This window comes from Camelus dromedarius, chromosome 11 (assembly GCF_036321535.1).
Source record: "Camelus dromedarius isolate mCamDro1 chromosome 11, mCamDro1.pat, whole genome shotgun sequence".
Taxonomy (NCBI): Eukaryota; Metazoa; Chordata; class Mammalia; order Artiodactyla; family Camelidae; genus Camelus; species Camelus dromedarius.
Genome location: NC_087446.1, coordinates 63,084,051 through 63,107,873, shown reverse-complemented (window position 1 = coordinate 63,107,873; position 23,823 = coordinate 63,084,051). Strand labels below are relative to the sequence as shown.

At 48.1% G+C, this 23,823-nt stretch overlaps 2 protein-coding genes across 11 annotated transcripts in view; both read right to left on the bottom strand.

Moving 5' to 3' along the window:
• Positions 1-340: 340 nt before the first annotated feature.
• Positions 341-8,938, bottom strand: STAC3 (SH3 and cysteine rich domain 3). 2 transcript variants are annotated; one of them, XM_010990988.3, is made up of 12 exons: positions 6,939-8,938; positions 6,129-6,195; positions 5,577-5,844; positions 5,239-5,336; positions 4,952-5,024; positions 3,950-4,047; positions 2,020-2,086; positions 1,788-1,837; positions 1,405-1,490; positions 1,170-1,221; positions 942-1,079; positions 341-774 (listed from the first exon to the last, which is right to left on the bottom strand). In XM_010990988.3, the coding sequence occupies exons 2-12, from the start codon at positions 6,192-6,194 to the stop codon at positions 676-678; spliced, it is 1,095 nt and encodes a 364-aa protein (XP_010989290.1). In that variant the 5' UTR covers position 6,195; positions 6,939-8,938; the 3' UTR covers positions 341-675. The 2 variants fall into 2 exon arrangements, with proteins under 2 accessions (XP_010989290.1, XP_031318127.1); XM_031462267.2 differs by lacking the exon at positions 942-1,079.
• Positions 8,939-9,080: 142 nt separating this feature from the next.
• R3HDM2 (R3H domain containing 2) overlaps positions 9,081-23,823 on the bottom strand; it is a 125,398-nt gene continuing 110,655 nt past the window's right edge. For 5 of the 9 annotated variants that reach the window (XM_031462250.2, XM_031462255.2, XM_031462253.2 and 2 more), the window contains 11 exons: positions 23,310-23,411; positions 21,351-21,593; positions 20,883-21,009; positions 20,478-20,638; positions 19,865-20,019; positions 18,600-18,700; positions 13,211-13,380; positions 12,654-12,801; positions 11,389-11,486; positions 10,953-11,037; positions 9,081-10,110 (listed from right to left, as the gene is read on the bottom strand). In XM_031462250.2, the coding sequence (XP_031318110.2) occupies positions 9,770-10,110; positions 10,953-11,037; positions 11,389-11,486; positions 12,654-12,801; positions 13,211-13,380; positions 18,600-18,700; positions 19,865-20,019; positions 20,478-20,638; positions 20,883-21,009; positions 21,351-21,593; positions 23,310-23,411 (1,731 nt within the window). In that variant the 3' untranslated portion in view covers positions 9,081-9,769. The remainder of the gene's footprint in view (positions 10,111-10,952; positions 11,038-11,388; positions 11,487-12,653; positions 12,802-13,210; positions 13,381-18,599; positions 18,701-19,864; positions 20,020-20,477; positions 20,639-20,882; positions 21,010-21,350; positions 21,594-23,309; positions 23,412-23,823) is intronic. The other 4 variants (XM_031462256.2, XM_031462261.2, XM_031462262.2 and 1 more) reach the window with 1 other exon arrangement.

The following is a 23,823-nucleotide window of genomic DNA, read 5'->3' as shown; positions in this document are numbered from 1 at the left end:
CCTAGCTCGGCAGTGATCCAGGTTCGGAAATGTAAGGGGCTCCCCACCGCTAAATCGCCAAGAGCTAGGGGACCTACCTTGCTAGCCGTCTTGCTCTCAGCAGCAGAGGCGCGCGGGCGGTGATCCCAGTCCAGTTCCCCTTTCTTCACTGACGACAGAGCCCTCGCCTGGCGGACGCATAACTCTCCCCACCTCGCACCAGCCTCAGCCCAGATGGGTCTCGGGTTACCCGATCGTAGTTAGGTAAAACAGCTGGGGAGGATTCTCCACCTCTTCGTAAGGCCCTCTGCTCCCGCTTCTCCCTCTCCCTTCGGCACCCAGTTAAAAAGCAAACTTTTAAAACTTTTGTCAAAACTTTAATAAATTCGCAACATTCGATGGTTCGCCTTAACCTCCCTCCCCTTGGGACACCTCCTAGTGGAGACGTGTTCTTTTTCCAGCTCTCAAAGGCTGATGAGGCTTGCTCCCGGCACCGAGTATCTGATGCCCTCGCCGGGGAGCGGGGAGCGAGGAGGGGAACCAGTCCCTTCCCAGAAGGCCCTTCACGTTCTGGTGGGCCTTCCCACCCCTCTCCCATCCAGCAGTATAGTTGCTTTCGCCTCTTTCCTCCGCAACCTCCACTGGGCCTGCCCAGAATGGGGTTTGGGTATCTCCCGCCAGCAGGCGCCTGCAAGCCTAAATCTCCTCAAGGAAGTCGGTGGGGAACAGCCCCACCTTGCGGCCGGTGTAGACCTTGACGTAGCCGCCGGCTTCATCTCCTTTCTGCACCACAATCTAAAGGTTTAAAGGACGAGAGAAGAATCAAGAGAAACAGAAGAGCTGAGCAGGGAGCCCGGAGTATGGAGGCCCACCCTAGTTCCACTAATGGGTTAAGATTTGCAAGGAGTGTGGTTTCCAGAGGAGCCTCTGGGACTAGGGTTGAGTTGGGACACCAGAGCTACCTGGTCCTTCTTGAGAGTGATCTGCCCTATCTCGCGGTTCCCCACGAAGGATCTTGTTACGCGGTGCACACGCTCTCCAGACCGGACCCGAATGATGAAGTTTGGAGGGAAAAATCCGACCTTCTCCCCTATTTTCCCCTACAGGTGATGGTAGGGAGAATCAATCTCTCAACCTCAGGTTCTAAACCCAATCCATGTCCCACCAGAGCCTCAAGACATTTCTCTTACCCGCCACCACTCCTCATTGGAGTCATCAATTACAGTGATCTTCTCTCCGGGCCTGGGAGAGAAAGGAAGGGGCCTCTGAGACTTAGGGGCCTTAAATATCCGGTCCCTTGGTTTGCCCAGGTCCAGTCCCAAATAGGCTCCAAGCCCTGAGTTCCCCTTTCCCTTTCCCGTAGGGAGTTGGGCTCTCCCCTCTCCACTCCCAGTATACCCCCACCGCAATCCTAAGGCCTCTCACGGGAAATCCAGATCGTCCTTCTCCAGGGCTTTGAACCGATAGAGAGCCACAAAGTAATGAGACTGCTGGAAGCCAGGCTGCTTGTGCTGGGGGTGAAAGGGGGTGATGAGTCTCAGGGCTCCTCTGTCCCACATTGAGGGGCAGGAGGCCAAGGCAGGGGCATTCTCCATACACACTTCATTCCAACTCTCTTCCATGTCCCTGAACTAAGAGGAATGTATTGGTTGTGTGTGTGTGTGTGTGAGGTGGTGGAGAATGCAGGTTAAGGGTGATTAGAACCCACAGAATAAGTGTGAGCTTCTGCTGAAGCTATGAGTGGTATCAGACCTGGACTGGGGAGAGCACTAGGGACCCACAGGGAGAAAAGACTCTCGGGTTCTCACTTTGTCATCAGGTGTCTTCTTTTCAGCTTTCTTATCCCCTTCAGGGTTTCCTGGAATGGGAAACACCAGCCAGTTATCTCTGGCTCCTGGAGTGTAGCCCTCAATCTCTTACCTTTCTGTTGCAGGGCCTCTTATCTCTGAACCTGGCATGCCCTTTGGGCCTCCATCCCCTGTGCCACGGCTGAGCCTCAACCCTCTTCCATCTCTATGGATGGAAGTGGGTGTTACTCACCATCCTGGGGTTTGCCTTCCTCTGGTCTGGCAGACTCTGGCTCCTCTTCCATCATGGCTGCTAGAGGCTGGAGGGGGCATCAGAATTAGGAAGATGCTGTCTTGAAAACCTATGACTGGCTCTCCAGTCAGGCCAGAGAATTACAGAATAAAAGGATCTCAGGGTTGGAAGGAGCCTTGGAGGAAGTATCTAGTCAACCACCTGCCTAATGAAGGGAGTTCCTCTGAAACATCCTGGCAGGTGGGCCACCCATACTGTGCTTCAATGTAGTTGACAGGAGGCTCACTACCTTGCAAAACAAGCCCATGGAATTTGGGGAAAATTCCCTGCATTAAGCCTATGTCAGCCTCCCTGTAACTTTCAGTTACCGGCCCTCATTTGCCCTCTGGAGCAATAGAGAACAAATACAATTCCTTCCAAGACCTGAGGGCAGATGACATGTCCTTCCTGTCTTTTCTTCTCCAATCATTCTCAGTCCCTTCGAATCACCCACCATGATCCTGACTCCATGTCCTTTACTATAATGTCTGCCTTTAAAAATACTACAATGTGTAAGAGAAATTGGGAAGCACAATTTTTATAATACCCTTAAGAGAACAGAACCCAAGTGGACTAGCCTTTCTGGAAGCAAAGCACATGGACAGCCTTATAAGTCATAGTTCACTCCACAGAAAACCCCTAATCTGCACCCATACTTCAACTCTGGGGCCAGATCTCTAGTTCTGTTTTTGTGCAGTTGATTTTATTTTTTTGATCCAAGAACAGTTATGTATTTTTTCTTACCAAATTTTGAATTATTAGTTCTTGCCCTGTCTTCTAGTCTGTAAGATTTTTGAATATATTATTCAGTGTATAAGTTTTCTCTCCTAAGTTTACCACAAACTTAATTGGATATACCATTTATATCTTCATTTGTTTCAGTGAGAAAAATGTCTATAGGTGAGGACCAAGGACTAAATCATGTCATAAAGCATCAGAAATCTCTCTCTAGCTGGAAACTCCCTACGAGACCAGGATCCTTTGGGTACTGTCATTCAACCAATTTTAGGAATCCATCTAACTGTAACCATTATCCACATTAGTCTATCCTGGTTGTCCAGAAAGATATAAGGATACGATAATACATTCCTTGCTGAACTTAATGCAAGTTTATTATATTACCAATGTAGTGACCCTATTACAAAAGGAAACGAAGGTGCTCTTGGCCACGAGCTTTATGCCTCAGTTTCCTCATCTACAGGATAAACGGGTCAGACTAGATCATCTTCATGGACCCCTGCATGGCTCTAGAATTCTCTGATTACTTGGCATGACAAGTTATTTCCCCCAAGTCTAAAAGCATTGTTCTTGCAGCTTGGGATTTGCGGATATTAACTACCATATACAAAACAGATAAACAACAAGGTTCTACTGTATAGCACATGGAACTATATTCAACAACTTGCAATGGCCTATAATGAAAAAGAATATGAAAAGGAATATATACATATACATATAAATGAATCACTATGCTAAACACCAGAAATTAACACAACATTGCAAATCAACTATACTTAGAAAAGAAATGAAAAAAAAAAAAAAAAGGCTTAGGTATCACTCTTCTGCCTTCCATCTTAAAAAAAAAAGAAAAAGAAAAAAGCATAGCTCTTGTCTCTCTTGCCCGGTAATGCCAGGGGCCTGGGGCCTAGTGTTTAGTTAGTTATGGTGGCTAATCTGACGATTTCAGAAGGGAGTTCCTGGAGAAAACACACACTATGGCAGGACTTGTTGACCTGAGGTCCTTTAAAATTGCATGCAAAAATATGTCTGTTGGGTTATGTGCAATTTTAGGGGAAGAGAATCCGTACTTCTGTCAGCATTCCAGAGAGGAGACAGGACCTGCTCTACGGGGTCTCTAGATGGGAACTCAGTAGGAAGTTTGGGTGCTCACATTTTTCTTATCTGCCTGTCCCTTCTTCCGCTCCTTGTTTGCCATGATCACCCCAGTGCGCAGGGTTTCAAACACAGGGTCATTGCGATTGGCAGCAGCTAGTGGGAATGGGAGAAGAAAGAAGACATTACTGGGGGGTGGGGGGGCAGGAAAAGGGTTGAAGGAAAGAGAGACCTCCTAAGTAAGGGAGAGAGGGGATTGAATAGGTAAGATACCAGTGTGTGTGCGTGCGTGTGGATGTGTGTGTTTAGAGTTAGCAAAGTGTCAGCTGGGTGTACCTAGGTCATCAATCTATAAAGAGCTCTAAAAACATCACTGGAAATGTGATGGAGAAAGATATTTACCAGCACTCCTTCTAGGCAGAGCATTATGTGATGTTGGAAAGACAACTCTGCTAATAAGTTCCTTGGGAGTTGGGGAATGCTCAGAATCACTATTTCCCTTTTAAGGAGACTGGTCCTTTAACTGCTGGCTTCTGTTCCACTGAGTGGCATGTGCAAGCTGGGGTACTACCACCAGTGAGTTCTTATTTTTCCATCCATGCTCCTCACAGAGTTCAGCCTTTCCTCCAAATAAATGGTGAGCAAATTGTCAACAAATATATTTTTAAGGGTTGCCAAATTATGAATCTGCCCAGGATGCCCACCGGTCTTGGTCCAGCCCTGAGTCTGGCATTGTTCTGTAACAGGATGAGAACAGTCTAGTTCATGCTTAGAAATGGTTTTGCATATGAAGAGCACAGAGTTGAAGTTAGGCAGATGAAGGTTTCAGTCTTGGTTCTGTCTCTTCCTAGCCGAGTAGAGCTCTAGCTAAATCTTCCTTCCCTCAGCTATGAAACAGGGGAATACAGACTCTGCATCCAAGATGGCTAATATATTAGGTTGAAAGAGAACCATGGGAAATAGAATCTTCTGTTTCAGAATTTGGCTTTCAAATCTGGAGGTGGTGCTGAAAGCATCTCTAGGCTTGCCCATTCCCTCAGGTCCCGTGTGGGGCACTTACAGAGATCTTTGACACAAGCGTACTGCTGGTTGCTGTAGAGTGGGGAGCTATAGGCCCGACGGAAACCAGGGGGCTGTGGGATGGGATGGGAGAAAGTATTAGAGATTACAGGGTAGGGCCCAGAACCCCGTGTCACCCATGAGTGTTCACCCCTTCTTGGAGCAAGAGACGGGCTGAGAAAGAAAAAGCAGGGAAATGGATGGGATGACTTGAGGAGGGACTGGCAAGGAGGTAGCTGGCAACATGTCCCCTCCCTTCTGCTTTATTGCTTCCCAGAGCCTACTCACGATCTTGCCGAAGCATCTCTGCATCTCCACATAGGACTGACAGTGTTCGTGGATGTTAGTTTTGCAGTTCTTACAGCGAAGCCCAAATTTGTTGTTGACTTGGGAGATGGGGAGAACACTTGGGTGAGGGTCCTGACTCCCCTTCCCTCTGTAACACTGCTGCTATCTAGCCCTTAGATCCCTTTTCTGTCTGGGACCCAACACTCAAAGTCTCTAACAGTATTTTCTTAAAGCCAAATCTTGCCACAGCCTATCTGCTATACAAGCTCTCCCGTCCTAAACCCTCCCCCTACCCCCTGCCTTCGACATCACACTCTCCACTTCCCTTCGTGACTCACGCACAATCATCCGGGCACAGACATCACAGAACTTGGGCTTCTTGAAGAAATGATCTTTGAATTTGTGGGGCTTATCATTGACAAGCTTAGGAGGTTCTGCGGGTGGCTCCTCCTCCTCCTCCTCTTCTTCCTCCTCTTCCTCATAGATGTAGTAGATGGTCCCACCCCCAGCTCCCACTGCCTCCCCATTGGCCTGGGTCTCTGGGGGAAGCTCCATCTCCTTTGTCCCTGTAGACTCCTTCCTGAATAACCGCTTCAGCCGCTGCAGCTGAGGAAGGGAGCGGGGGAGGAGGGGAGGCAGTGAAGGAAACCCAATGTTAAAAGAGCTGTCACACTTTCTAGGGTAGGTAAGGCTGAAGCTAACTAGACATTTTTCTAGCCTGGGGCAAGGGGCACACCCCAGGATTAAGCGGTACAGGGGGCTGCAGGTGCTGGCTAGCATTTTAACAATAAATGAGCCACATACAAGTAAGATCAATTCAAGCACTTTTCTTCAAGGGCTTCAGTGGCTTCCCAGTGCCCAACACCCGGCGTTCAGAGGCCCAGACTCACCCTGCTCTGCCGAGTCTCTGCTGGCAAGGAGGGCTTATGGGACTCCAGCACCTCCTTTTCAGTCATCCTGCAAGAGGTTGGACCCCACTATGAAATCTAACCCCTGACTGCCAGTCCTCCCTCCCTTATTCCTGTCACTCGCAGTCGGGTGGTCCTTGAAGGGGAGACTTCGGGGGAAATTCGGTTAAACAGAGATTTCTTCACAGGGCTTATGAACAGGAAGATTCCATGGAGGTCCAGAGAAAGGCCCAACAGACTAAAGAACGTCCCAGCCAGTTATTCAAGTCATTACCCGTCCTTCCACCGTGAGGGGCAGCCCCAGAGTTCACGGCCCCAAGACAGTGCGCAAGGCTGCACGGTTTAGGGATTTTCCTACAGGCACTTTGTTTCTCCTAAGAATCTGGGGGCAACAGCAGTGTGACACGCATCTTCCCCGTCCCCCTTTCAAGAAGTTCACTGTGTATGTCCAGAAGCATGCACAGAGGGATAGGCTGGGGACATTTGTTCTCCCCTACCTCTTCCTTGAGCCCTGGGGGCCCAGTGCCTAGTTCCCAGCCTGCCTCAGGCCTCAGCTATTTTAAGTTTTCAGGGTAATACGAGCCTTTCCTTCCCTTACTACTCCATTCCCCTGACCCTACCCCCACCCCGTCCTCCAATCCTAGCACTTGGCCTGAAGTAGAATAATAACTTCACTCCTAAAATTCAAACTACTCACAGACAAGGCGAGAAATGAAGGAGCTGAATAGACTATGGATTGGGGAAGCTGGGGAGCAGTCCTGGAAGTGGGAAGAGGATGAAGAAGCAACTTACGTTTGGGATTCCCTAAGTCAGTCCACAGTCTGTGGAGGAAAGAGGGAGCCCCTGGGGTCTTGATGGTGGTGCTGAGGGAGGACTGGTCCTCTTCCTTGGGGGCTAAGCCCCCCAGCACCCTCTGTACTCAACCAGCTACCCAGACGGTATTTGTAGACCTCCTAGCCTCTCGCCTTGGTGTCAGAGCTGAAATGACAGGGCTGGAGGGAAGTGGACAGCTGAGCGACACAGCTGACACAGAGAAATTAGACACGGGGAGGTCTGGGCAGGGCTGGACCCTAACTCCTCCCACCCCCACCCCCCGAGCTGCTGTTCCCTGGCTTTTCACCTATGGCGTGTAGGTCAGTTCTGGCTAACTTCAGGAAGGGACAGTGTCCATGCTGCAGACTCAAGCGGGTGATTTTAGATGACTAAAGGTAGAGCTTTCTCATCCCCCTTCTCAAGGTCCAGACACCTCCCCAGTTCTGTCTTTCCTGGGCCTCCACTATGAACTAGACTTCGGCTTCTCGGCCACTGTCTTCTTGTGGCCATGGGCTTTTATGCCCTCAAGCATTGATGCAGCCCCAGACCTTTAGGAAGGAAAGGGCTGGAAACTGGTGAAGAAAGGGAAATTCGAATTTTCAGAGCTTTCCTATCAGCCAGACTAGATTGCTTTCTTCTCCATGAGTAGTTGGAAGAGTACCTTGCTGCTATCATGGAAGGGAGTGAAGCACATGCGGTACAGCTTTGTTCCCACCAGGTGCCCCCAGAGACATCTTTCCCCTATTCCTCTAAAATCTTGTCCTCAGGGTGAAAGGAATTCTCTAAGAGCTATTAGAAAAAGCCAGGCTAGGACTTCCATCTGAGGGGCTCTGGGGGAGAGAGGATCTAATGATTACACAGAGATGGTTTTGTTAACATTGGACAGAAGGCAGAAGCTGTCACATAGGGAGTTTTTATCATTTGTAAGTAATGTCCCTTTCCCCATGGGAACTGCAAACTCTTGGAGATAGGATGGCCAAGCCTCACGCTTCCTTCATCACCGTGAATCAGGAACTCCCTGACTCCATCCCTTTCCTCTGATACCTCAGCATGTGAACTGACGGGTCAGTGAAGCATCTGGCATTTTTATCTCACAGGGCTGCAGCCCTTTCCTAGTCCGGGCTGTGACACAGCTGAGAAAGGAAATACTCCTATCTCAGAGGAGAGCAGTTTGGAGGTGGTAATGTAGTGCTGCTTTATCCCTTACATCTGTAAGAAGTGAAGGATTATGTCGGAGGCTGGGTCAGACAAGCTTCAGAGGAGCCTGGCTAGAAACACTGCTACCCAGACCCAAGGCATTTCCAGGGCAATGTGCTTTGTCATTTCTGCCTACTGCTCTTTTCTCTTTCTTTAAGGCGTAGGTGATACTGAAAAGGGGCTGCTAGATGGTTCTGGGTCAACAGGCTCTTTAACGGCCTTGGTCTCACAGGCTGAACAACAACAGGGCTGGCTTTGTGAAGACAGAGGAAAGCTCCATCTTGCAGGCAAGTGACTTCTGCTCTCCACCTTTCTTTAGCTGTGCAGGACAGGGACTGCTGAGCATGCCTGGATCATGTGGCATCCTGGCACTCCAAGTTCAATTGATCTAGCTTTTACTGTAAGAAACATCCATTTCTGTTCCTGCCAGGTAGAACCCAATCCCTGGCTTTGGGATTAAAGACAGGTCCAAGTCCCCCATACCTGAAGAGTTTTCATAAGATGAGATGGACAGATATGAGGCCAGCACCATGACTCAGTTTTGAACTTCACTCACACCTCCCTGCCTTAGCTACCAGGGCCCTAATGAGTATCACGGAATTAACAAGGTAGAAGGAACCTCAGAGGTCACCTGGTCAGTTCAAGTCTCTTATTTTACTGGTAAGAACTCAGAGGTCCAGAGTCAACAGTGACATGCTTGAAAAGCCACAGTTAGTGGCAGAGTCCCAGCAGAGCCATATAACAGAATCACATTTAAGGAGGAGGACAGAACGCAGGGACTAGTGTTAGGAAGGTATGTATGCATATGCCAGAGGAGCCACGCCAACCCACAGCAACTCCCTCCAACGGCTGTGGGGCTGTACCTGCCCAGGACCTCCGACCCCAACCCACACCAGGGCGGCAACAGAGCAACAGGGCCTGATGTCCAGTAACAGATTTTTTTTTATATTTAAAAACAAAATCAACCTCCCCCCAAATAGCCCCCCAAACAAACAAAAAATCAAGATTAAATAAAATTTACAGTGAATATACCCAGCAAACATCTGTATGTGCAATTAAATACTGTGTCTGTTACTGCGGCACAAACCTCAAACAAACAATATACAAGTGTTCTGGGGGGTGGAGGGAGGCCCAAGTTTTGACTCTGTGGGGCTTGGGGAGACAGAATGGGGTGAGAGAAAGGGGAAATCAATTTCATTTTTCTTAATTCTGTCCATATAAATATATTCATAAAGACCAAAAAAGAAAGGAGAGTTTGGGATGGCAAGGAAATAGGAGAACAGGGGAGTTTGGGATCCTCCCAATTCTACCTGACCAAAAATTATGAAAGAAATTAATTTTGTGGTGAGAGAAGAGATTTAAAAATGATAGAAGAGGACAGGAAGGAGAGGGAAGCAACGTGGGGCCAACCAGGGAGAAAGGGGACCCTTGACAGGGGAGTGAGAGTCCAGTGAGAATGTCAGTGTCTGTCTGTTTCCATCTTCATCCCTACTGTCTTAGGCTTCAGTTTAGTGTCTGTCACCTTCCTTTCTGCCTCTGTGGCCTGTCAGGACCCCGCAACCCCCTCCACCCTGCCCCCACCAACGCCGTGCTGGTCCCTTCTCCTCCTCCGTTCATTGGGAGCTGGCTCGCTCCAGGATCCTCAGGTCATAGTTCTTTTTGGCCACTCGAAGTTTGAAGCGACTCACGGAGTTGTTGAGGCGAAGGGAGGCATTCTGGGCAGCCAGGGGGCTGGGGAACACAGCCACGATGGTGTACAAGGCAGCGAGGTCCGCGTGGCGGCCGTTCTCGGCAGTCCCACCGTTGTCTCCCCCACCCCCACCAGGCAGCCCCTGAGCATCCTTGAGCCACTGGATCTTGGCGCCGGACATGGCAAGCTGAGTGAAGAGTTTGTCCGCCTCGGTACGGGTGATGCCCTCAGGGAGATCTGTCACCTCCAGCACCCGCCCCAGGACTGGAAGGGGAGGAGAGAGGATATGGTTGTGAGAGGTATAGAGTAGAGAGGACTGGACAACAGCCGAGGAGAAGAGTATCCAGCTCAAGTCTATATAACAATGTCTTCAAAAGCCCAACCTTTCTCACTTAGCCCTTTCCTCCCTCCCCAAAACAACCCAACTCCTCACCATCCAGACTCTGATCAGGGCAACTAGGAGACACAAAGGAATCTTTCACTTCTCTTAGCCCAGAGGTGTGGGCAAGAAGAGACTGGGAATCAGAATCCCAGATTTAAGATCTTGAAACCCACACCTCAGTTCTCTCACAAAGTTAATAGCCCAATCTGAAATATGTTCCACACTTCCCTCCCCAGAGGCTGGCCTAAGTGGACTCCTCTTTCTTACCATCTAGGGAAGTCAGTTTCCCTTCCTTTCCTTGTTTAGCAAACTGCTTCAAATAGGAGAAACCCCAAGAGACCTTGTATGCCTAGTATGGAAGGCCTGCAGGAGGAGAGTTACTCCCCCATATTTTCCTGTCAAAATTCTCTTAAACTGGGTCTCGGACCACCGAAGGTAGACATCTTGGATCAGGGTCAGGATCACTTCCACAAGATTCTATTAATAGTAGGCTCAACAACCCCTATCATTGTGTTATTCCCAATCTGTACCCTCATATTCCCCAGGACCTGGAATGGCTTGCTGTGGAGGACTGAGACACTCCAGACTCTCCTTGCTCTTGAGAACAAAAAGGTCCCCTTTCAACTCCCCACCCTAGACTGGCTTTTCTCACCATCCTAAGCTGGTAATGCAGGGCTGAAGGAGTGAACACCTTCCCTTGGGGATTCAGGATCCTGTCACTCACCAACATCTGTCGTCCCCAGGTCAGTGGAGGCAGATTTGAGTGCTTGTCTCTTGCTCCGGTTTCCATGCTTCAATCCACTCTGTCCCTTCAACATTTGAAAGATAATTCTCATCCCGGGTAAACAATACTGACTGCCTTGCATCCCAGTCTGTCTGAGAGATTAAAGAGCAGCGCCCAGCCCTGAGGACCCCATGCCATCAGGCAGGCAGACTGACCAGAGGGTGGCCATTGAGAAACAAAGGGCCCTCCCTCTTGGCACTGGGGAAGGGTGAGACGAATGAGCACAGGAGCGGCGGGGTGAGGCTCTTCCCACTCAGTCCGTTCTCTTTGCTGCCTCCTTCGTCCACCCACCTGGTTGAGGTGGACGGCTCAGGGACAGGGGCCCAGATGAGAAGGGGACTCTGATGGCCCCAAGCCTGATGGCAGACACCCTTACCTGGTGCACCGTGTAAGCTGACTGGCCGTGGAGCAAGGGAGGGCAGATGGACAGATTGTACTGTAACGGCTGGCCCAAAAGGGAGTAGCGCCCATCACCTGGGAGAAAGAGCAGACAGTTTTCTGGGAGTTCGAGCTTCATGGTATGACTTTCATGGTATGAGATTTCAGGGGGCTTTGGAGATGGACAGCACCAGTGCATACTATTCCTAGTCTTTCTACGACAGGAGTGCCCATGTCACTGATATGACTGGTATGGGCACTCCTGTCATAGGAGTTATCATTAGACCCTTGGCTCTCAGCTGTATCTCAGACAAATGGGGCTATCAGGTTCCCTCGCCTTTGAAGAAGGGCTCTATTGTGGACCAAAGGCCCTGAAGGAAACCTACAGTCCCTTAAGACTGTCTTTTATTTCTCATATACTTTCTTCTCACCCCAAACCCAGGGCTCAAGTTTCTGACTCACATCAGAGGCAGTAACAGTGTAGCGGACAAGAACACAGACTGGGAGTCAGACTGCCTAGGTTCAAATCCTGGCTGTTACTGAAAATGGGATGTTGGTGTGTCTTGGGAAGGTTCAATGAATATGAGACACTTACAGCACTTATAAAGTACTTACAAGCAAACACTTACAGCAATGCTTGATACATGTTAAGCATCATGTGTTGCCAATTATTGGTGGTAAATATATTTCAGAGCACTTTGAAATTTTTAAACCATATTTTCATCTTATTTTTATACTGCTTTTGAAGGCCAAGGCGGAAAGCAGATAAGCCTACTTCCATCTTATGTGTGGTTAACCTCATTTTATATAGATCAGGAAACTGAGGTTCCAAGTTTAAGTAACATGTTCAACATCACAAAGCTAGTTAGTGGTAGGACTAGAATTGGAACCCAAGTCTTTCAAACCAAATCCAGCGTTCCCTCTTCTAAAACCATACTGTTTCTGACACAGCCCCATATTCCCAGCCATCAGATTCGGTACTGACGGGTTAAATTCTTTTGTTTGTGTTCAGTGAACTTCCTTTCCATGGCTCATAGTCACCAGAGACTTGGTAGTAAACACTAAATATGTAAAGGAGGTCTGGAGTAAGTTAGCCACGGGCAGCACTAAAAAGGTGTTTGGCCTAAGCAGGGATGTTAAATGAAGAGCCGTCTCCCAGAGCTGGACAACCAGCCACGCTGGTCCCCGGCCTGGTGCTGCCCTCTCGATTTCCCCACTTGGGAATGGGGTGTGAAGGGTGAGTTTGACAGCAGCCAGCCTTACCCTGTGCTGGACCCCCAGGCCGGGGGAACTGTGTGAGGACAGGAAGGGGACTGAGTCCTGTGCAGACACTGCTGAGGCTGGTGACAGGAGAAGGTGCTGGAGACTGGGTGGGAGATGTGACAGGGCTGCTGCTCATCTGTGTGTTGGCCTGCGGGGGAGAGAGGAGTACACATCACACACACTCTAAACATTAGCCCCTGGATACGCCTATGGCTTGGCTTACATCACATCGCTCAGGAAACTGCTCTTGCTGAACTCTGCCAAAGTCAGACTGTGCCTTCAAGCTACCTCCTTCGTCCCTAGTTAGTTTGTGTTATTTTAATGTCCACTCCTTGACATACTGTTTTAAGCATTCTCTTAGCATTTTCAAGCATGTGTCCCATCTGTCACCTTGGACCTTAGGTTCCTTGAAAGAAGATGTTCCCCTCTATTTTTTGTATCTCTTCCCAAAAAAATGCCAACAGAAAGACAAGTAAAAGAGGCTGCTCAGTCAATGGCAAAGATTACTCCCTGAGAGGTCACCTCCCTGCCAGGACAAAGCTGGGCTCAGGACTCACCTGGGGGCTGCTGTCAGGGCTGTACAGGTCTCCAGGCTTCTGCCCTCGCTGGTCCATGCTGTAGTATTTACAGTGACTCCACTGGACCATGGATGGATTCTGGGGGGCCTGGGCTCCATTAGGGACATTCAGCTGCATGACCACCACACCTGGTCCAGAAGGTGACACTCCTGGGTGGCAGGAACAAAGTGGCTGATTGTAATTCAAACTATATTTCAGCCTGCCAGCTAACCCTGAGTGGGAAAGCCAGTAGGCAAATCTATCTGCTGGCTTCAGGGTCACTTAAACTGTGTCCTGCCAGGAATCTGAGGGAACTGCTGATTTGGTTTCTGACTCTCTCCAGACCAGTGGAAGTCTGAGTGGAAGGGACATAAGCCCCAGATGCTAATGTTCTCCTAGTCTTCACCTGGTGAGGGGTACTTTGGTATGTTTCACAGAAAACTACTCCATTCTGTCGAAGCGGGGTATCACCAAATGCCCAGGCCAGATCGCTCAAACATCTGGGGATGGTACAGATCCCATTCTGGGGCTTGGGCCAAGGCCGCAGGCATGTACAGGCTTTTCTGGTAATGGCTACAGATAAGTCAGTGATCTCTGGCTGTTCTGGAGAAGATAAATGTGCACAGCTTCACTAAGCAAGACCCAGGAAATAATTCGTGGGCAAGGGTTGGGTAAGTTGGGAACATTTCAAGCAGAGGAAAAGGCAGAGATATAAGTCATTTAGGAAATAACAAATAATTCAAGGTGCTGAGGCTATGTAGGGAAAGTAGTAGGAGATAAGATTACTCATTTATTCAACAAAAATTTATCGAACATTTACCTACGTGGAGTTCCTACACTGGGCACTGGGTTTACAACAAACAAAACTAGTGTCTGCCCCCTTGGGAATGGACAGTCTATTAGGGAGTCAGAGATTAAACAAATTGTTGGTGTCAAACTCTGAAGCACGTTCTGGTAAGGGTCCTTATCCTACAGGCAACAGGGCTGTGCTTCAGAGAGCTAACCCAAGTGGCCGATGTAAGGTGGCTGAAGGGAGGGAGACCGTGGCCAAAAGACCAGTGAGGAAGCTACTGAAACAAAGCAAGGCAGCTGAATTAGAGCAGCGACAGCAAGAGTGGAGTGGGAGGGTCAGACCCTCTGAAGGTTTCAATGACAGGTGTAGGTGACTGATGGGATGCAATCCTGAGGGTTTAGCACAGGCAACCTAGGATATAGCCTTGCCCTCTCACAGCCTGGGGGAAGGAAAGGGCTTGAAGAGGAGAAACATTAAGTCCTGAATCTTCCTTATGGTGAAAAGCAAGGTAAGGGGTCAGGGGGAAGCAGTCTGATGGCTAGTCCCTGCCGGGAGGGACGGGCAGGAGCTCTGCTTCCCCACAGGGGATTGCCCAGCAAGAAGGTTTGCTCTTGACCCACCCCCGGCTATAATTCTGTGGAGGGACAGGCTGAATTCATGTGTGTGTGGTAGTAGAGAAATGGGACCGAGGGTTGCTAGCTCAAAAACCTGCTGCAATGCTGCTGTCTTCATGGCTCAGCGTTCTGGGGCTGCCACTGCTGCCGCCATCACATTGCTTCCTGTGACGGGAAATGTTGCAGCCTCTGCCCTGGGCACCAGTCATGCTGGGAAGTGAGCATGAATGCTTTTCTCAGGTAGCATCAGTGAAAAGAAAGGAAAAGAAACGGTGGGAGGCCTGAGAGAACAGCTCACGAGACACTGCATCTGTTGTATCCTATTCCCCAGTCAACTTGTGCCCCCCATCCTCTACGGTTCATCTAATCAGAGAGCACAAATACTCGGAGTGACAGGCTCGACAGGCTCACATCTCCCCTCCCCCTGCCCAGGGGGACACAGTACTCATCAGCATGGCTTGTAAAGGGCCACAGGAAAATTGCACATCGGTGAAGTGTCATGTAGTTAACAACGCCCCCTTTACTATAGCTGCTGTGGGCATTTTATTTCCCCATCCTAAGAGCCCCACCTGCTCCAACATCCTCTACCCACAGAACTGCAACCGACCTTGTTCACTGCTCCTCCCCTCAACTGCTACCTGAAGGGGCCAACACAAAAATAATCCAATCTACAGCTTTTCCAGAAGGCAGCTTATAACCTGAACCTAATGCCCTAGGCCAGGAAAGGTCGAGGACGTGTGAGTGTGTAGGGTCTGGGCATAAGCAAGGCGGTAGAAGCTCTTTCTAATACCAGCTTGTAGCCATAAGGAGCTATTACAGGGCTCAAGGGGAGGGGGGAGAGAACAAAGTCCTCATATTATTTCCTTTGATCCCAACAAAAACAAAGCCAGGGTTCTCAGTCACAGCCTTGCTCCTGAGCGCCTCCCCACAATGAGTCCTCCCCCGCCGGCCTGGAGCGTTGTTCCTTCACTCAGCCGAGGACACAGTGCACTACGCTGCTGATGAGCTGATTTTTATGCTTCTCTTCCTCAAACCAGAAGCAGGTGGCATCCATTAGCAGCTGAACTGTGTCTACATTTTTTTTTTAAACTGTGGCTACTTCTTAATGGACGTGGCCGACCCCCCTCCCCCAAACACCAAAAAGTCCACGCTCACTGACAACACTTCCATATAATCAGGTTGGGGGAAGGAGCCTAGGTTGGAGTGGGAAGAGGGAGAAGGGAGTTGAATAAGGAAATCAATTTCAGCTTGAGAGCTCTGAAAGGAGAGGGGACATGTGAATGGCTTTTTAAGTGGCATCATTAAACCTGGGCAGAAAGGTCGAATGGGCAGAGCAAACTGCATAAATACAAACAGATGACATTTATGTCTGGCAGAATTGGTTTTTGTTTAGTTGTTTTGTTTTTTTTTTTTTTTCAAATCACTGAGGTTTCTTCCTTCCCATTTGGAATCAAACCTATGAAAAGGAAGGTCCAGAGAAATAAAATCCCACAGGCATCTTTTCCAAATTACCGAATAGAATACTATAGTGTCTTGGTCTTTCCCCTTTTTTGGCGGGGGAGAGGGATATCTTTGGGGAGTGGGGCAAGAAAAGAGATAGTCTCAGCTTTGGAAACCCCTCAGCTACAAAATAAGCCAGTAACTATGTGAGAAGCTATTTCTGTATATCCCTCACTCAGGCTGCACTGCTGTGTCACTGTGAGTTGAGTCTGTGCATAGGTTTCACTGCCATTTCATGTCTGTGTGCATCTGCCCCAGACAAGCATGCCTGTAGAAACCTCAAGGGACCTGGCAAGCCACTATTCTAGTGGGAAGAGAAGTGCTTCCTGGGGTTATGGTTGTATCTAATATCATAGTGGAAGAATTGAGGGCCAGGCCTGGGGGTAAACTAGCCAACTACAAAAATGTATTAATAAACCAGAACAGTTGTTCCAGGAACAGCCAATCTTAATCCCTGCCTTTATTTTTGGAAAAGTGACCATGTTGCTGCATGGGAGAAGGGCGGGTGACTGTCCCCTGAAGGTGACACAGCAGCCCTTGTGGGCTATGCTGGCCTTCTGTCTTTCCAGTGAAGGGCAAACTGGGAAGGAAGGCAGAAGAAATACTTTTTCTTTTATTCTACTTCCTCTTAAAATCCCACAAGCAGGGATTGCAGACCTTTAAGATCAGTGGTGCGGTGAATATGGTCTCTTAGACGATGTAAATGGAACAGAGGGTCCCATCATCTAGGAAGAGCACCACGTGTCAGTCAGAAGCCTGGGGTCAATCAGGGTGGCCAGAAAGAAAGAAGATATAACAGAAAATTCAAAGAAGCAAGGACACTAGATGATGAAGAGGTCTTGGTCTATTTCTATTGATTTGGGAAAAGCCTGGATTACCTCCTTCCAACCCCAGCCCAGATCTCTAGTAGTGCTGCCAACTTTCAGAATAACACCTGTTTCAGTTTATGTAACCCAGCACTAGGTCCGGAGTAGGTAACGAAAATTATTTTCATTTGGTTTGTTTCTAATTTAAAGACCTCGTATTTGCAGATGAAGAGACATAACTGCAAAGACCCCACAGATATACTGATATACCACTAAGGATACACACAAAAATTCACATACAAGTATACCTATACGCATCTGCACACACTTATTTTAACAAACAGAAGAGAAAATGCCCTGTGGTACCAAGCACCACCACAGGCTACAGCAGTTCTTGCAGCTGATTTTTTACAATTTCCATACCCCACTGGGAATTTCAAGGTCAAGTGCCCCTGGCAGACACTAGGAGAAACAGCTAGAGAGAGCAATAATGCAATAAAGGGTAAAGGCTGTTGAATTTTAAAATCTCTCAGCCTGTGAGAGATCCATGGTTGGTCTGGATAAAGGCAGAAGTCATTGCTCCTCAAAGGTAAAAACTGATCATGTCTTATGAGCAAGATTAAATCTGGAATCCCCTCCACAGCATCTAACATAGAGTGCAAAAAATCTTATGTCAAAAACACTCCATTTCTAAAATGGGAAAATTGGTAAAATACTTCCTTCTTACCAGAAGAGGGCACCCTGACATTCCCACAACAGAGCTGACAGGGGATGACTGGAGGCTACATTAAGACCTCCTCCCCTCCAGGACCTCTGAAGTTTCTTTAACTGCAGTGTAACGATACTTCAGGGTAGGGTAAAGGGAACCAAACGACAGATGCTGTACTTGGTGTATTGGGGGAGTTCTTGACAAAGGGGCAAAAAGCAGACAGTGAGAGGCCGCATGGCATAAGCCTATTCTCCTGGGATAGCTGGCCCCTCCAAAGAAGGCCTTTAGCTGTTTAACATGGTATCCATTTATTTCCCACTGGAGGGAATAGAGTACAGAAACCTGTTGAAAATGTTACTGAGGATACAGCATGGGTTACCGAAAGTGAAGATGCAAGTTCAAGCTCTACGACTGTGAACTGAGGCTAGTCATTTATCCTCTATGGGTCTTAAATTTCCTCTTCATGAAGTTGTGGTGAGAATGAAAATGACATAATGTATGTGAGCACATATGAAAAACTGCTAAAAAAAAAAAAAATCTAAGAAACAATTTAAAAAGCATTTTTATCAGCCTCCCTCATACTCCCAAGAGAAAAGAGCCTGTTTACAGGAAGAATGAGTGCAGGAGACAGAGGTAACCATTTCGTGTCTCAAAGGCATGTGAAGGGTGAGTGTAATGCTAGATTCAGAAGGAAAAAAAAATGAGAGAGAGAGCACGCTCCAATTGAGATGTGGCTCCCTGGGAATGGGGATGGGGCAACCAACCTCACCTTCTTGAGAGGTCAACTTTGGCACCTCTGGAAAATACCAGCCAGCCAGGAGTTTGGTCTTTCCCTGCGATGGGGTCACAGCTGGGGACAGAGCCAGTCCCTGAACTCTCCCTGCCCTTCCCAGCTCTAGAGCACAAGTCCTTTAGTGGTGTTTGTTCTCACCAGTGCCCAAGACCCCTCAATTCTTTATCCTCTTACCTGAGTACTGTTGTGGCATCTGTGGTGGACTGCAGGGAGAGGGAGACTGAGGCATCTGGTACTGCTCAGAACCAGGAGGTTGCAGAAACCCCACAGAAGGGCTGGGGAGATGGAGAAGAGATGAGTGGTAAAGCAGCAGAGGGAGGGACACAGCTCCTGGCAGACAGCTGTTGCTTCCTGGGCTTCCCCTGTGGGAAGCAGAGGCAGCTCCAACCCATTCCCAGACCAATTTGCCATGCAATTTCTAAACTCACTCATCAGTTCAAAGTTAATTATATATATTTGTACTTGATCATCTTTCAATTAGGAAGCTGCTAATCAGTGCTACAGATGGAATGTTAGTGACACATGCTCCTCCCAACAGTGTAGAAACACCAGACACATACACATGCACACACACATACACGTTCTGAGAAACAACAGAAACACAAAGAGAGTGCCAGAGACGGGCACACAGGGCTACAGTGCTAGAGAGAGAGAGAGAGAGAGAGAGAGAGAGAGAGAAAATAACTAAGGAGATTTAGGATATTTTCACAATGGTAAACACAGATAGTCACCTAAAGACAAATGGGGGAAAATCCCACAAAACTCAAGACCACACAGATTTATTAAGACAGAAATAAGCAAATGCACACCAAGCGGGAGACACAGAAATGCATTTAGGAAGGCTCAGACTGGAGTTCTAGTTCACGCCCTGCTTCTACTGACCAGTTGTGTGACTTTGGATGTGTTTCTTAACATCCCTAACTGGAATATCCTCATTTATAAAAGACGGGAGGAAAATAAAACAAAAGGAGTAGACTAGATATTTCTAAGGTAATGTTTTACCTCTAAAATTCTATTAACTATGACCTATACTAAGATATATATATAAACAGACATATAGAAATAGACCATCTCAGATTCATCCGTGTATACAGAGGCACACAGAAAATTTTACATATATGTACTCCTAATTGCTCCTTTTAATGATAAGCAGTCTCCATCCCATAGTTCTGAATCCCACTGATTAGAAAAACAAAAAATGAGGGAAAATATAAAGCTGCTGTCTCTGAAGCAGGAATTTTTTTCCTGCTAATGAATTCTTATGTAAATATCAATTCAACAAGGAGAAAAGGAAAATGAACTCTCTCATATTCTACCTGCTTTAGGGTATCCCTGGCATCTTTACCCCTGCCTTTCTTTCCTTAGGCCAGTGGAAACAAAACCATGGTGCAACAATTGCTAAACTGAGAGATGTGCCCCGACTCTCTGGGAGTCCTCACCTCGTACCGTTCTGCTGAGCGGGCGGGATCATGCTGTAGTACACTGGTACGCCCCCTGCTGGGAGCCCCCCTTGTACAGACTGGCTCGCAGGGACCAGCATGGGTTGCTGGAAAGGTGGCTGGACCACGTTTTGCGAATCATTACCCACTGGGACCTGGGTGGAAATGGGAAGAGAATGACTATTCATATTCCCAATGAGTTCATCCAGAGAACAGCCACTAGACCAGGACACTCTAACCTCCTTCCCTACCTCTAGAGACTCCTCCTATTCACCTCACCTGCCTAAAGGAAATGCTTACAGAGCTCCCTCCATTCCCCGCTTCTTCTAAACATCACCTTTGGGCATCTGATGAAGAGGAAGAAGTCTGATTTCTTTTAGATCCTACTTTTCTAGGCACATACTCATTTGTATGGCTGTACAAAGACCAAACAACTTAAATAAATACTCTTCTCAGACTCACTGGGCTTTCTCTCAGAGGAAGGGAGTCTAAAAATTCTAGGGGTAAAGTGAACAATGTTTCAGTGTTGGAGTTGTCAGACTGGATGACATGGGACTGTCCTTTTCCTCATCCCGAGGACTGGGTGAACTTGCCCAATGCAGAATGCACCCACTTGGTAAGAAGGCAGTGGAGTGTACTGAACCACCAGGCCTTGCATCTGGCCCCCCATGCCGCTCCTCTGGTTGCTGAGCAGGCCCTGGTTCTGTGGCTGCTGGACCCCAATCACGCCTTGGTAAGCCGCCTGCTGCTGGTTAGGCATCATGGGCTGTAAACCTGGGGATGGGCAAGGCAGAGAAGACATCAGCATAGTCTCAGCAACATTTAGGAGGTCACACTCTTCCAGTAATTCTCCTCCTGTCTATTTTACCCTTTCTTTTTCTGGAGATCATGGGTTCCTCTTTAGGACCCTCATCATTCCTGCCTTTTAATTTTTTAAAAACAGAGACAGTAATTCTCTGTCTTCCAGTCTCCGCCCCTCCCTTATTCACTGCCTTCTTCCCTACGCAGTTCCTCTTACCAGGCTGCTGGGATGGCTGAGGCAGCTGTTGACTGCGCTGGGGGCTGTAGGCCACCGGGTGAGAGAGAGGTCGATATTGCTGGTTGGAGTTAGGGTACTGTCCGGGGGGGTAGTAAGAAACCTGGATCTGTGGTGGGAGGAAAAAGGCATATGAGAAAGTCCCTCAAATTCAGCCCCAGCATCCCCAAACTATTAAACACATCAGAGCTGACTGCCAGGAATCTAAAAAGGGAGACATTCTGGGCCTGCAACTGTAGCATTAGCATACAAGTTTGAAACAGAATGGGAAGGAGCTGTATTATGTAGAAAGAAAACTTTCTGACTAGAAAGTCAATTCTCAAGTACAAGGTGGGGAAATGAAGATGGCGGACAGGTATGTCCTCTGGTTTGTCTAAACCAGAGGAAGAAAGAAGGATTAATACTGGCCAAACCGATCAGTGACTTAAGCAGGGACCCCAAGCCACTCACCTGCTGAGGGGGCTGCATGTAGCCCTGGGGTGGCAGGACTGGCTGAGTAGGTGGTGCATGGCTAGAAGTGGAATAGCTGGAAGTGGGGAGGGGCTGCCCCGTAGAAGCCATGATGAAGCCAGTCTGCTGAGGGTGCTGGGAGATAAGTGGGGGCTGGAACAGAGCTGAGGATGGGTCAGCTGCTTCAGCAGAACCTTGGCGGCTAAGGCTCATTTGTCCAAAGGGGTTGCTGAGGTCATCTGCCTATGGAGAGAGTGGGGAGACTCAAGGACTGAGGTGGTCAAGCCCCATGTCTTTGGCTTCAACATAGACATAAATGGTAACCTTCTCTACAGCCTTCCTTCCTTACACCAATTTGGGACACTCCTCCTGCCTCAGTGCCCTGGGAGGTGCTTTTTAGCCCTAAGCCTCTGTCATATAGTGTTTAAAATTTCTATGAACTGAAGTGCTGTTTGAAGCCCAACTCTAGAGCCAGTATCTCTACCACATATGAGGTAACAGCGGCCACTCTGGTTATAATTTTTACTAGAATTAATCTTGGGGAGATGGGAGCAATGACATGACTTTCATATACAGAAAAAATTGGACAAACCAGCAGGAAAATAAAAAAAAGACTACAAATCTTTCCATTTCCCGTCTTCCACATGCCTCCAACCATATACAGGGCCCTTACATTGCCATGAATCTTGCTTTTATAATAAAGGACCCAGATAACACCTTGTGTGGATTACGGGTGGGCTCATGTGGCTCCCAGCTCTGCCATGCAGTGGAAAGACTGGTGGGTTCCCAACTCCTGCTGCTTATCTCCTTACTCCCTCTTGAGGTCATTTCCACCTCTGTTCTCTGACACTTGCCTAGAATTCTCCTGCCCTTCAGAAACCACTTCCAATTCTCACCTCTGAAAGGAGGCCAGGGTGGGTGGCTGAGATGGAGGGCAAGACGGGCTAGTCTGTAATTGCCTTCTCTCTCAGCCCTCTCCTCTAAGCAGCAAGAGTGATGGTGTTCCATCTCTCACTTGTATGGTGATAGGTTAGTTTGTTAACTTCCTCAACCTTTCTGCTCCCTGGACAGTAATCAACATACACAGACACAGACACATGTAGAGCAGAAGTTCTTTTGCAAAAGAAACTAGTAGGAACAAAAGACAATACTTTCCTGTGGTTTCACTCATTTTTCAGGGATCTGATCTTAGCTATTCTGCTACCTTAGTAGGCAGGAATAGATGACAAAGAACTGGATTGCAAATTACTCTGAAGTTCATATTCTGAGATTTTTCAGAATGGAGATAAGAGGTGGGAGAAAAGAGTAGATTCTAGTGAAAAAGCAGACAGGTGTGATTAACACAGTATTTTTAAAAAATCAGGGCTCCTATAATCATGATAGAAATGATCAACATAAGACAATTCAGATCTTCAAAGGATTTGTGGTTAGGGTGCAGACAATTTAAACAGCATGTGCTATGCAACAGAAGAGGATATTTTTATGTAAAATAATATGGTAAAATAAGGGTACATTTTAAGTTTTTACCAGTGCTACCAAAGAAATCTGTAATTGTGTTTTTATTTTTAAGGGAAATTATAGACAATCATTCTATACAGAATAAACTGGGTTCCTCAGACATGTCTAGGGAACAGGTGAGTTGAAGGATGCACATGGTAGGGAGATGAAGAGTCCAATTCAGATCAACATCCGATTTTGCTCCCCCTCCTGAAACACAGGGGAATTCAGCATTCTTCTCTGTCTTACATTTAAGCATCTTTTGGTGCCTGAAGTGCTGTGATGAGGTCACTAGAATGAAGTGTAGGTCAGCCTGTGCTGGCCCCTCAAGAAGAAATACCTTTTAACAATGGTCCTCCAAAAAGCACAGCTGCTTTGCAAGGCTGTCACAGACTGACCCAGACATACCCACAGATACAGGCCACACACGGACAAGACAAAACGGGGGAACAGGGTTTATACCATGTTGTACTGCTGGGGCGGAGAGACTGGCAGAAGGACTTGGGGACAGGAGCCTGGAGAGAACGGAACAGGCTGCGGAGAGGGCTGCAGAGCCGGGACTGGCTGTGGACCAGCAGCACAGAGACATGTGGAAAGGAAGGAGAAAAGGGAGGCACAGGGAGGGGGTGGGAGAGATGGGGAGGGAAAGGGAAGGAACAACAAGGTTAATCATAAAAGAAATTTCACATGAATAGTCAGGCTGCTTGAGCAGGCTGGAGAGCAAGCCCAGGACAGCTCGTAGCTTTCACATCTCTGACAGACAGGCAATCTCTGCTGCCAGGACAGACCCACTGCACACTCCACCCCATTAGGCACTCAGGACTCTGCAGCTGTTGTGAGCAACTTCAGGACTCTGACAGCCAGGGTCTGTTGCCCGACTCAGAACAGCTTTTTCCCCAAGCATTTTTTGTGAACACATGATTCCTGGGGAGCATAACCCTCCCTGAATGCCCACTTGAGAAGGGATTCCTGCTTC